This window comes from Podarcis cretensis (genome assembly GCF_951804945.1).
Source record: "Podarcis cretensis genome assembly, chromosome: 18".
Classification (NCBI taxonomy): Eukaryota; Metazoa; Chordata; class Lepidosauria; order Squamata; family Lacertidae; genus Podarcis; species Podarcis cretensis.
Genome location: NC_137188.1, coordinates 11,752,657 through 11,765,457, shown reverse-complemented (window position 1 = coordinate 11,765,457; position 12,801 = coordinate 11,752,657). Strand labels below are relative to the sequence as shown.

At 51.3% G+C, this 12,801-nt stretch overlaps 1 protein-coding gene and 1 long non-coding RNA gene across 3 annotated transcripts in view; both read left to right on the top strand.

Annotated features, from left to right (window-relative positions):
* LOC307207305 overlaps positions 1-12,801 on the top strand; it is a 141,981-nt gene that overhangs the window by 127,129 nt on the left and 2,051 nt on the right. The gene's annotated exons all lie outside the window — the stretch shown is intronic.
* FGF22 (fibroblast growth factor 22) lies at positions 6,973-12,713 on the top strand. Its single transcript, XM_079960980.1, has 3 exons — positions 6,973-7,560; positions 9,285-9,388; positions 12,184-12,713. Exons 1-3 carry the CDS (start codon positions 7,173-7,175, stop codon positions 12,376-12,378), a joined length of 687 nt encoding a protein of 228 aa, XP_079817106.1. The 5' UTR covers positions 6,973-7,172; the 3' UTR covers positions 12,379-12,713.

Genomic DNA, 12,801 nt, shown 5'->3' with positions numbered 1-12,801 from the left:
TTATTATTTATACCCCCCCCCCATCTGGCTGGGTTTCCCCAGCCACTCTGGGCGGCTTCCAACAAAGCATTAAAATACAGTACAGTGGTACCTCGGGTTACATATGCTTCAGGTTACAGACTCCGCTTACCCAGAAATAGTGCTTCATGTTAAGAACTTTGCTTCAGGATGAGAACAGAAATCGTGCTCCGGTGGCGTGGCAGCAGCAGGAGGCCCCATTAGCTAAAGTGGTGCTTCAGGTTAAGAACAGTTTCAGGTTAAGAATGGACCTCCGGAACGAATTAAGTACTTAACCCGAGGTACCACTGTAGTTTGTTAAAAAATAAAAGCTTCCCTAAACAGGGCTGCCTTCAGATGTCTTCTAAAAGTCAGATACTTGCTTATTTCCTTGACATCTGATGGGAGGGCGTGACACAGGGTGGGTGCCACCACTGAGAAGGCCCTCCACCTGGTTCCCTGTAACCTCGCTTCTCGCAGGGAGGGAACCGCCAGATGGCCCTTGGGAGGAGGACCCCGGTGTCCGGGGTGGACGATGGGGGTGGAGACGCTCCTTCAGGTCTACTGGGCCGTTTAGGGCTTTCAAGGTCAGCACCAACCCTTTGAATTGTGCTCAGAAACGTACTGGGAGCCAATGTAGGTCTTTCAAGACTGGTGTTATATGGTCCCGGCGGCCGCTCCCAGTCACCAGTCTGCCTGCCGCATTCTGGATTAGTTCTAGTTTCCGGGTCACCTTCAAAGGTAGCCCCACGTAGAGCGCATTGCAGTAGTCCAAGCGGGAGATAACCAGAGCATGTACCACTTTGGCCAGACAGTCTGCGGGCAGGGAGGGACTCATCCTGCATACCAGATGGAGCTGGTAAACAGCTGCCCTGGACACAGATTTGACCTGCGCCTCCATGGACAGCGGTGAGTCCAGAATGACCCCCAGGCTGCGCACCAGGTCCTTCGGGGCCACAGTCACCCCATTCAGGACCAGGGAGTCCTCCACACCTGCCCGCCTCCTGTCCCCCCAAAACAGTCCTTCTGTCTTGTCAGGATTCAACCTCAAACCTAAGGTTACCAGACGTCCCCGTTTCCCGGGACAGTCCCCGGGTTTACAAATCAGTCCCCGTTGAAGTTGAAAAGCGTGCCTGGATTTATTGGAGAAGAAAATCTGGAAACCTTTGTACAGCCCTGAGCTAGATCTACACAGCTGTAAAATAACAGCTCTGAAAATGCAATAATAATAATAATTGTAAAGCTCACAATTGAAAATAAAATCCAGCTGCGATCTCGGCTCTGCAGTGCCACCTGGTGTCACAGTGTCATAACCAGTTAAAAATAAATATACAGTGGATGCTCAGGTTGCGGATATGATCATTAGATCTGACTCTGGGGTTGCGGCACTCATCTCACTTTATTGGCCGAGGGAGCCGGCGTACAGCTTCCGGGTCATGTGGCCAGCAGGACTAAGCTGCTTCTGGCGAACCAGAGCAGCGCACGGAAACGCCGTTTACCTTCCCGCCGGAGCGGTACCTATTCATCTACTTGCACTGGTGTGCTTTTGAACTGCTAGGTTGGCACAAGCAGGGACTGAGCAACGGGAGCTCACCCCGTCATTGCGGGGATTCGAACCACCGACCTCCTAGGCTCTGTGGTTTAACCCACAGCGCCACCTGTGTCCCTTGACTGTAAATATAAATAACAATAAATAAGACCCCAGTCCTCATTGGTTTCTGAATAAAGGGCTGGTCTCAAGCAGCAGTGTCGGATACAGAGCCAGATTATGCGTGCACTGGCTGGCAGCTGTCCTCCAAGGTTTCAGGCAGGGGGGGGTCTCTCTCTGCCAGCCCTACCTGGATATTCCCCTGGCGATCGAACCTGCCTTCTGTGTGCAAAAAAGAGATTTTGCAGGAGAAATTGGAGCCGGTCTTGCAAATATTATGCAGATTTGTGGCGGAAGTAAAGAGAGTTTTCCTGTTTGTTTGGCCGGACATTTGTAGACTCAGCAGACTTGACTTGGCCAAGTTATGTATTTAGGCTAGTTCCTCTCCCTCCCAGGAACGGTTAGGAATGATGTCAGGAAATGAATCAGGAATTTAAAAATGCAGGCATGCGCGATGTATGTAGACCAAGTACCTGTAATGGTTTTATTTTTTTGTTTTTTTAAAAGAGGGTGCAGAAAAAGGGCAAATGAAATGCGAGAACATTCTCTGGATGAGGAAAGGCCTTTTTTGTGAGAAGGGTGTGGGTGGGTGTGAATTTTTTATTTTATATATATAATAAAAAAAAATTATAAGTAAGATAAAATGATATATACAGCATATACAGAGAAATGTTGGAAGGGATGAAACAGGACGTCCCTATTTCATGGGGGAAACGTTGGAGGGGATGGAATAGGATGTCCCTATTTTAAGGGGAGAAACGTTGGAGGGGATGGAATAGGATGTCCCTGTTTTCAGGGGAGAAACGTCGGAGGGGATGGAATAGGATGTCCTTATTTTCAGGGGAGAAACGTTGGAGGGGATGAAATAGGATGTCCCTATTTTCAGGGGAGAAATGTTGGAGGGGATGGAATGGGACGTCCCTATTTTCAGGGGAGAAACGTTGGAGGGGATTGAGTTATCTGACCCCCGAGACCCTGGACCTTTACGAGATTTCTGAAAGCAGCCTTGTATAGGGAACTATTTTTAAAGTTTAACGTTTTATTATTATTATTTACATGCTGGAAGCCACCCGGAGCAGCCGGGGTAACCCAGTCGGATGGATGGGGTGCAAAGAATAAAATTATGACGATGATGGAATTGGACGTCAAGCCTAGCTGTTGCGAAACCAAAGCACAGGTGCATCGCCTGTTTGTGGGGAACCAACAAAACAGGTCAGAGACGACGATGACACCATTCCACACGGGCAAAACACCACAAGGAAGCCCAAAACAGGCGATGAGATAACCCTTTCCACGCTTGTGCCAGGTAACTTGTCATTTTAAAGAAATGCCACCCGTCTGGTTGTTGTGATGGCAAATCTTCCCAGGTAAGCAGGAATCAAAACACAAGGAGAAGATGCTTCTAGGATGCTATGAATCCCATAGAACAGAGCAAACTTTTTCAGCAGGGGGCCGGTCCAATGTCCCTCAGACATTGTTGGGGGCCGGACTATATTTTTTTGGGGAAATGAACGGATTCCTATGACCCACAAATAACCCAGAGATGCATTTTAAATAAAAGGACACATTCTACTCGTGTGAAAACACGTCGATTCGCGGACCATCCGCGGCCAGGTTGAGAAGGCGATTGGAACGGATCTGGCCCCGGACCCCATGGAACAGAGGTTTCCAACTTTTTCGGGTCCACAGGTCCCTTGACAAGCTCTTTTTTGGGGTCGTCTGGACAGCCGCAGCTGCCGCCCCTGGTTTCTGAGCTGCCCCAAAGAGGGGTGCCTCTTCACATTGCCCCACAGGGGCCTGGCAAGCAGCCCCAGGCCAGCCCCAGAGGCACCATTCGACTGTGGAGCCTGTAGCCAGGGCTACTGCAACAAACAGCTGTGCAAGACTTTGGGAGGCAGAGATGCAAGAAGGCATCTGAGGAGGGAGCGAAGGAAAGAGGGACTGAGGCCAGTGTTGCCCACTGGCCCCCTGACCACCCTTCTCAGCATCCCAGGGTCCACAACAAGGGCCATCTTAAGTATATCCATATAGTTCAAGCTATGGTTTGTAGTAGTGATGTATGGAAGTGAGAGCTGGACCATCAAGAAGGCTGATCGCCGAAGAATGGATGCTTTTGAATTCTGGTGCTGGAGGAGACTCTTGAGAGTCCCATGGACTGCAAGAAGATCAAACCTCTCCATTCTGAAGGAAATCAGTGCTCACTGGAAGGACAGATCCTGAAGCTGAGGCTCCAAGACTTTGGCCATCTCATGAGAAGAGAAGACTCCCTGGAAAAGACCCTGATGTTGGGAAAGATGGAGGGCACAAGGAGAAGGGGACGACAGGGGACAAGATGGTGGGACAGTATTCTCGAAGCTACCAGCATGCGTTTGACCAAACAGCGGGAGGCAGTGGGAGACAGAAGTGCCTGGCTTGCTCTGGTCCAGGGGGTCACGAAGAGGCGGACGCGACGAAACAACATCATTTATGTTAGATTCCTGCAGCAGCATTGCTGCTATATCTGTCCCCAGGTTTCCACCTCCCAGAAATGTTTGCAAAAGAAAGCAGGGCAAATATTTCCTCCCAGGGCGGTGCGTTCTCACCGTTTTGAGAGCAAACGGGTTCGGCGTGGCCTCAAATGACGCAGGAGACTGGAACAGCCACATTCCCCGCAGGTCAGGGTTTTTGGGAAAGAGAATTTGGGTCATTGCTGAGCTTGGAGGAGCAGCAAAAACTGTCAGTGGAACATGTGTCGTTAGCCATTCTTCTGCAAGATGGTCTAACCCTACAGGGCTGTGTCCTAATTTGCATGGCGTTGGCAACATCACACCCAGGGCCGGATTTAGGTTTGATGAGGCCCTCAGCTCCTGAAGGTAATGGGGCTCTTTCTATGTCCAGCTGTCCTTTGCCAACAACAAATTGTCGCTGTTTTTGTGTTGAATACATGCTATATGGCCATTGATGGACCTAATAGGTGTTGCTGTTGTTTAGTCGTTTAGTCGTGTCCGCCTCTTCGTGACCCCCTGGCCAGAGCACGCCAGGCCCTCCTGTCTTCCACTGCCTCCCGCAGTTTGGTCAAACTCATGCCGGTCTCTTCGAGAACACTGTCCCACCATCTCGTCCTCCGTCATCCCCTTCTCCTTGTGCCCTCCATCTTTCCCAGCATCAGGGTCTTTTCCAGGGAGTCTTCTCTTCTCATGAGGTGGCCAAAGTCTTGGAGCCTCAGCTTCAGGATCTGTCCTTCCAGTGAGCACTCAGGGCTGATTTCCTTCAGAATGGAGAGGTTGGATCTTCTTGCAGTCCATGGGACTCTCAAGAGTCTCCTCCAGCACCAGAATTCAAAAGCATCCATTCTTCGGCGTTCAGCCTTCTTTATGGTCCAGCTCTCCCTTCCATACATCACTACTGAGAAAACCATAGCTTGAACTATACAGACCTTTGTAGGCAAGGTGATGTCTCTGCTTTTTAACCTAACAGGTATCTCAAGCCATTTGCCCATGTTGCCATGCAACCAGTCCATGCAGAATGTCGGTAACCTATATATAGAAAGGAGCAAACCAGGGATATTTTAGGGAGCAGGCGAGCAGGCGGGGCCCATGACTTACATCTTAGGAGCCTACACCAGTGGTGTAGCATGGGGGGTGCAGGGGGGGCCGGCCGCACCGGGCGCAACATCTGGGGGGGGCGCGCTCGCCGCCTCCGGAGTCGCCGAAGAGCCTCAGGCGCAGGCTGTAGCAGAGCCCCATGTCTCGCGGAACCGACGAGCTGTGCGTGCGTCCGGGCTGAAGGCGTCCGGCAGGCAACGGCTCTCAGCGCTCGCCGCGGTCCCCGCACGTCAGGGCCGCGGATGGCGCGCCAGGCAGCCCCTCCTCACAGCCCCGCCGCCGCTGCTGCTGCAGCTGCTGGGCCATGTTGCATTTTCCTCGCCTCTCTGCCCTCCTCTTCCTCCAGGCAAGCGGCGTCGTTTGGGCGGCAGCACCAGCGGCAACTCGCCTCAGATCACCTGACACGGACCCGCCGCCGCCGTGGCTACCTTACCACAAATACCCCAGCCCAGGCAGCAGCAAGAAGAAGCTGGCAGTGGCGGCAGGTTAGGGGTTAGGGGCGCAAATTACTTGCCTTGCCCCGGGTTAGGGGGCACAAATTACTTGCCTTGCCCCGGGTGCTGACAACCCACGCTACGCCACTGGCCTACACAACACAAAACACTGTTGCTGTATGTAGGTTTTGTTTTGTTATCTTATATTTTGGAAATGTACATCCAGGTTTTTTCCTTTAAATTTTTTTGGGGGGGCCCAAGAGAGCGGGGCCCTAAGCTATAGCTTGTTTAGCTTATATGTGAATCTGGCACTGGTCAGACAGCACTGCAGGGCTAGTGCAAGGCCACTGATGTCCTGTTGTTAGAAACAAGAAGTCTTTCACTCCCCTGAAATTTGATCCAGTGCTGGTAACTCGCAGCTTTTGTGGGGATTAGGTCAATGGGAGCATCTTAGAGCCTTTGAACTTCCATCCCAAAGTCCGGGAAGCAAGGAAAAATCTACGTTTTAAAATGCAAACATGCAAACAGCTGATAGTCTGTACCTTTTGATCATGAACCCGATTTGAAATGGGTTTTGAATCGTTTCGATTGCAACTGCATATATATACCGTATTTTTTGCTCTATAAGACTCACTTTTTCCCTCCTGAAAAGTAAGGGGAAATGTGTGTGTGTCTTATGGAGTGAATGCAGGCTGCGCAGCTATCCCAGAAGCCAGAACAGCAAGAGGGATTGCTGCTTTCCCTGCGCAGCGATCCCTCTTGCTGTTCTGGCTTCTGAGATTCAGAATAATTTTTTCTTGTTTTCCTCCTCCAAAAACTAGGTGCGTCTTGTGGTCTGGTGCGTCTTATAGAGCGAAAAATATGGGTATATGTGTGTGCGTGTGTTCTTAACATAAACCTTTGCCTATTTATTTTGCATGTGTGTGTCAGCCTCGCTGAACCAAAACAGGATGGGATTTGCAAAGTGCCATCCGGTGCCAAAGGCACAGAACATCTGGCCAACTCCAAAACAGATTTATGAATGGGGAATAAAATTCCATTCACAGCCACACCTTAGCTCCGCCTTGAAGGTTCGGCGATTGGCTGTCGGGGGGCAGGCCCAGCCAATGCCGGGCTTCCTGGTCAGAAGGAGGGAATGTACGGCTGGAATTCTTGTCAATGAGAGAGCTGTTTGGGTTAACGCGAGGCTGGCACACACCTCTCTCTCCTGTCAAAGCTAGATTCTCCCGGGAGCTTTGGCAAAGTGAGAGTAAATTGAAAGAGGAGCTTCAAGCTTCCGAGTTTGGGATTCTGGAAATCGCGGCAGGGCGCTAGACCTCAAGGAAACCGTTGCCAGCTTCTGGAAGGCGCAAGACCTCAAGGAAACCTCTGCAAGCTTCAGGTCTGCTGCCGAATTCTCTGATCGAGACCGGCGAAAAAACAGCAGAATCACAGATCTGCGGACTTGGAAGGAGGGATCTGCAAATATCTAGTCCAACCTGCTATGAGCGCCATGACGCCGTTCGTAGGATGTTGACTGCGCCCAGCAGTGACCCACGGGACCTCGGACATCGCCGCCGAATCCTCGCCGGGCAGCCTTCTGAAGCCCCATGGTGGCCCTCGCCCGAGAGCCGGGCGAAATTTTCTGGCATGGGTCACCAGGACCCACCGACTGCCCACGCCGCCTGGTGTTTTTTGCTGCTGGTCTGGCTCGCCAACTCCGCCCTGGGGCACGGAGACACGGATTTGCAGGCGCATGGCAGGTATTGGTGGCCGAGGGGGGGCAGGCCCGCCCGCAGCTACCCCCACCTCCAGGGCGACGCGCGACGGAGGCGACTCTACTCGTCCACCCACTACTTCCTGCGCATTGGCGGGGACGGCAACGTCGACGGCACACGTCGGGTCGAGTGTCCAGACAGTAAGTCTCGCTTGCATTTGTTGCTTTCGAACATAGGGTTGAAAGCAAGCTTCTGTTGTTGTTGTTTAGTCGTTTAGTCGTGTCCGCCTCTTCGTGACCCCCCTGGAGCAGAACACGCCAGGCCCTCCTGTCTTCCACTGCCTCCCGCAGTTTGGTCAAACTCATGCTGGTCTCTTCGAGAACACTGTCCCACCATCTCGTCCTCCGTCGTCCCCTTCTCCTTGCACCCTCCATCTTTCCCAACATCAGGGTCTTTTCCAGGGAGTCTTCTCTTCTCCTGAGGTGGCCAAAGTCTTGGAGCCTCAGCTTCAGGATCTGTCCTTCCAGTGAGCACTCAGGGCTGATTTTCTTCCAAATGGAGAGGTTGGATCTTCTTGCAGTCCATGGGACTCTCAAGAGTCTCCTCCAGCACCACAATTCAAAAGCATCCATTCTTCGGCGATCAGCCTTCTTGATGGTCCAGCTCTCACTTCCATACATCACTACTGGGAAAACCAGAGCTTGAACTATACAGACCTTTGTCAGCAAGGTGATGTCTCTGCTTTTTAAGATGCTGTCATTGCTTTTCTCCCAAGAAGCAGGCGTCTTATAATTTCGTGGCTGCTGTCACCATCTGAAGTGATCATGGAGCCCAAGAAAGTAAAATCTCTCAGCTTGCCAGTTCCTCCTCCAGGTGGATCACATTTGGTCAAAACTCTCCACTATGACCTGTTCATCTTGGGTGCCCTGCTCGGCATAGTTCATAGCTTCTCTGATTTATTCAAGCCCCTTGGCCACGGCAAGGCAGTGATCCATGAAGGAGAAGCAGGCTTTTAGTCCTCATTAAAGCAAAAACGTGCACTAGCACTCCCAACAATGCAGGCCTTGGGAGGAAAGAGTCAGGGACGTTTGAGGGAAACTTTGGTGTTCCAGATTTTGCCTGCCTCTCGTCCTCCCTGGGAGTTGTAGTTTAGCAGCGCCCGGTGCACTAGAGGTTCCCAACGCCAGCTTTAGGAGAGCAGAATCCTAATTTCAGACGCAGTGATGCTTCTGAATCGTAGCTGCCGAAACCAAAGGAGAGTGACCTTGTGTTCGAATCCTGACAAGTTTCCTGCTTTGAGAACAGGGCTAGTTGAGTCTGATGTTCCTCACCGGTGAAGCAAAGCTAGCATCCTAAATCAATGGAGTAAGCTCCTTTGGGGTTCAATTCCGAGTCGACACTGTTAGCAAATGCACTCTGAACGGGCGAAACTTCCAGTTGCCAAATCAGTTTAGTGTCGGTTTTTACGGATAAGGAAGTTGCACAAGTCCTGGTGGTTTTGCAGAGTCGTGTGACTGATTATTCAGAGTTTGTTTGTTTTTTAAAAATTGCAGTCTGTATGACCTCAGAGGTCCTCTCATCACAGCAACTGAGTTTTTTCATGCTTCAGAGAGAGTGCAGAATCCAAAACTGTGTTGGGGGACAGACTTACCGTATTTTTCGCTCTATAAGACACACCAGACCACAAGATGCACCTAGTTTTTGGAGGAGGAAAACAAGAAAAAAAAATATTCTGAATCTCAGAAGCCAGAACAGCAAGAGGGATCGTTGCGCAGTGAAAGCAGCAATCCCTCTTGCTTTTCTGGCTTCTGGGATAGGTGCGCAGCCTGCATTCGCTCCATAAGACATTCGCTCCATAAAAGAGATTTAAGTGCAATTTTTAAAAAACAGAAATAAATTAAGGGACTTCTCCCGTCTCTTCCAGATATCGTGGAGATCCGATCTGTGCGTGCGGGGATCGTGGCCATCCGGTCAGTCCACAGCGGGTTCTACTTAGCGATGAACAGAAAGGGGAAGCTCTACGGCACGGTAAATATTCACGGCGGTGTCTCCTGCAAAACAGCGCCCTGCTGTCAATCGGCTGCTGTCACCCTGATGCGCAGGCAACACCAGTTGACGCGATGGGGCGAGATTTAGCTCTGCAGAGTCCGCCCCCCATCCGCAATGGGTCAACCGGGGGAAGCCATGCATTAATAATAATAATAATTTATTATTTATACCCCGCCCATCTGGCTGAGTCTCCCCAGCCACTCCGGGCGGCTCCCAATCACATGTTAAAAACAATACAGCATTAAATATTAAAAACTTCCCTAAACAGGGCTGCCTTCAGATGTCTTTTAAAGATAGGATAACTGCTTATTTCCTTGACATCTGAAGGAAGGGCATTCCACAGGGCGGGCGCCACCACCGAGAAGGCCCTCTGTGTAACCTCACTTCTCACAATGAGGGAACCGCCAGAAGGCCCTCGGTGCTGGATCTGAGTGTCCGGGCAGAACGATGGAGGTGGAGACGCTCCTTCAGGTATACAGGACCGAGGCCGTTTAGGGCTTTCAAGGTCAGCACCAACACTTTGAATTGTGCCCGGAAACGTACTGGGAGCCAATGCAGATCTCTCAGGGCCGGTGTTATGTGGTCTCAGCGGCCACTCCCAGTCACCAGTCTAGCTGCCGCATTCTGGTTTAGTTATAGTTTCTGGGTCACCTTCAAAGGTAGCCCCACGTAGAGCGCATGGCAGTAGTCCAAGCGGGAGATAACCAGAGCATGCACCACTCTGGCGAGACAGTCCGCGGGCAGGGAGGGTCTCATCCTGCGTACCAGATGGAGCTGGTAGACAGCCGCCCTAGACATAGAATTAACCTGTGCCTCCATGGACAGCTGCGAGTCCAGAATGACTCCCAGGCTGCGCACCTGGTCCTTCAGGGGCACAGTCACCCCATTCAGGACCAGGGAGTCCCTTGGTGTCAGATGATTTGATAGCTGACTGGCCTTGCTCACCTCTCATGGTTGGGATTAGAGAGAAAGAGATAGGAGATCTGTCCTGCTGTACCAAAAAGTTCCCCCAAAGACTGGCAGGCTTTGGGGCAGAGATTGAACCCAGAAACCTTTTGCACGCTCGGCCGTTGACGACTCACAGCCCTTCCCTGAGAACTCGGGTACGTTACCCAACACCGGAAGCAAGATCGTAGTCCTCATGGTTCCATTTTGAGGCCGGTTTTGTAGGAACTGCATTCTGCTAAACAACAAGGAGGCCTCTGGCTCAGCATTGTGCAAGCTGCAGAACTCGGGGGGGGGGGGGTGTCTCTTCTGCATGAAAGCAGTGACGGATTTAGGTATAAACTAAACAAGCTCTGGGACGCGGGTGGCGCTGTGGGTTAAACCACAGAGCTTAGGGCTTGCCGGTCAGAAGGTCAGCGGTTTGAATCCCCGCAATGACCGGGTGAGCTCCCGTTGCTCAATCCCTGCTCCTGCCCACCTAGCAGTTCAAAAGCACGTCAAAGTGCAAGTAGATAAATAGGTCCTGCTCCGGCGAGAAGGTAAACAGCGTTTCCGTGCACTGCTCTGGTTCGCCAGAAGCGGCTTAGTCCTGCCCTGCTGGCCACATGACCCGGAAGCTGGACGCCGGCTTCCTCGGCCAATAAAGCGAAATGAGCGCTGCAATCCCAGAGTCAGCCACGACTGGACCTAATGGTCAGGTGTCCCTTTACCTTTTTATATGCTATGTGGCAGGGGTGGCCAACTCCCAAGAGACTGTGATCTACTCACAGTTAAAAACTGGCAGTTATCTACCCCCCTTTTTGGGGTTCAGGTCAAAGTTGTTTAACTTTTCTTAGAAAGGGAAGCCCTGTTTTCTTGGGTTCAGGTCAAGGTTACTGAGCTTTTTTTAGGAAGGCTCTGGTTTTTTGGGTTAAGGGCAGAAATGTTGAGCTTTTTTCAGGGGAGCCAAAGTTGTTGAGCTTCTTTTGGGGGGGGGATCCAGTTATCTACCTGTAATCTACCACAGACGTACAGTGATCTAACGGTAGATCACGATCTTACCTGTTGGACATGCCTGCTGTGTGGAAATTTATTGACCTAATAGGTATCTAAAGCCATTTGCACATAACAGGAGCCTACACAACACAAAACACCTGTTGATGGATGTAGGTTTTATTTCATTTGTTTTTTATCTTTTATTTTGGAAATGTACACCCAGTTGGTTTTTTCCCTTTAAATTTTTTTGGGGGCTCCCAAGAGAGTGGGGCCCTAAGCTAGAGCTTGTTTAAAGGGACCCCTGACCGTTAGGTCCAGTCGTGACCGACTCTGAGGTTGCGGCGCTCATCTCCCTTTACTGGCCAAGGGAGCCAGCGTACAGCTTCCAGGTCATGTGGCCAGCAGGACTAAGCCGCTTCTGGCGAACCAGAGCAGCACACGGAAACACCGTTTACCTTCCTGCCGGAGTGGTGCCTATTTATCTACTTGCACTTTGTGCTTTTGAACTGCTAGGTGGGCAGGAGCAGGGACCGAGCAATGGGAGCTCACGCCGTCATTGCGGGGATTCGAACCGCCGACCTTCTGATCGGCAAGTCCTAGGCTCTGTGGTTTAACCCACAGCGCCACCTGCATCCCATAGCATATATTCAACACATAGCATATGTTCAACACAAAAAACAGCAGCGATTTGTTGCTGACAAAGGACAGCTGGACATTTAAAGGGCCCCATTACCTTCAGGAGCTGAGGGCTTCATCAAACCTAAATCCGGCCCTGCTTGCAAAGGCAGGTGTCTTAACGTCCGAGTTGTGGCTGTTTCGCCGAAACCAACCTCCGCCTCCTTTTCTCTCTGCAGAAAGCGTACACCCCCAGCTGCAACTTCGTGGAGCGGATCGAGGAGAACGGCTATAACACTTATGCTTCCTTGCTCTGGCACCATGAGGGACGCCCCATGTTCTTGTCCCTCAACGCCAAGGGCGTTCCGCGAAAGGGGCCCAAGACCAGGAGACACCACCTGTCCGCGCACTTTCTGCCCATGCTGGTCTCCTGACGGAGAGGTTGCAACAAACCACGGACTCGTATTGCTTATCAAACGCCTTCTTATATTGAGTATTTAAAAACAACAACAACTTTCGGGTGGGAGGGGGGGTTATTTATTACTTTTGTACAAAAAATAAAGACACACCGGCTTTCGACGCCGGAATGAAAAATCCCAGGAGGTTTGTTGGCATCGCCTTCGTCGCCGTTTTCGGAAGCTCAGCCAGGACCAAGTCCTTGCAGGTCCACCAGAATGTTTCGGGGAAAGGTGCTGCAAGACTTTGGATGGAGGGCCTAAGGGACTAGCGCAGGATCACCCAACCTCTGTTTAAAAACCTTCCATTACAGTGGTGCCCCGCAAGACGAATGCCTCGCAAGACAAAAAACCCGCTAGACGAAAGGGTTTTCCGTTTTTCGAGGCGCTTCGCAAGACAAA

Excerpts from the sequence above, each read along its gene's own strand:
- FGF22 (XM_079960980.1), top strand. The coding sequence starts at position 7,173 with ATGTTGACTGCGCCCAGCAGTGACCCACGGGACCTCGGACATCGCCGC. Across the intron at positions 7,561-9,284 it reads TCGGGTCGAGTGTCCAGACA|ATATCGTGGAGATCCGATCT; the intron begins GTAAGTCTCGCT and ends CGTCTCTTCCAG. Across the intron at positions 9,389-12,183 it reads AGGGGAAGCTCTACGGCACG|AAAGCGTACACCCCCAGCTG; the intron begins GTAAATATTCAC and ends TTCTCTCTGCAG.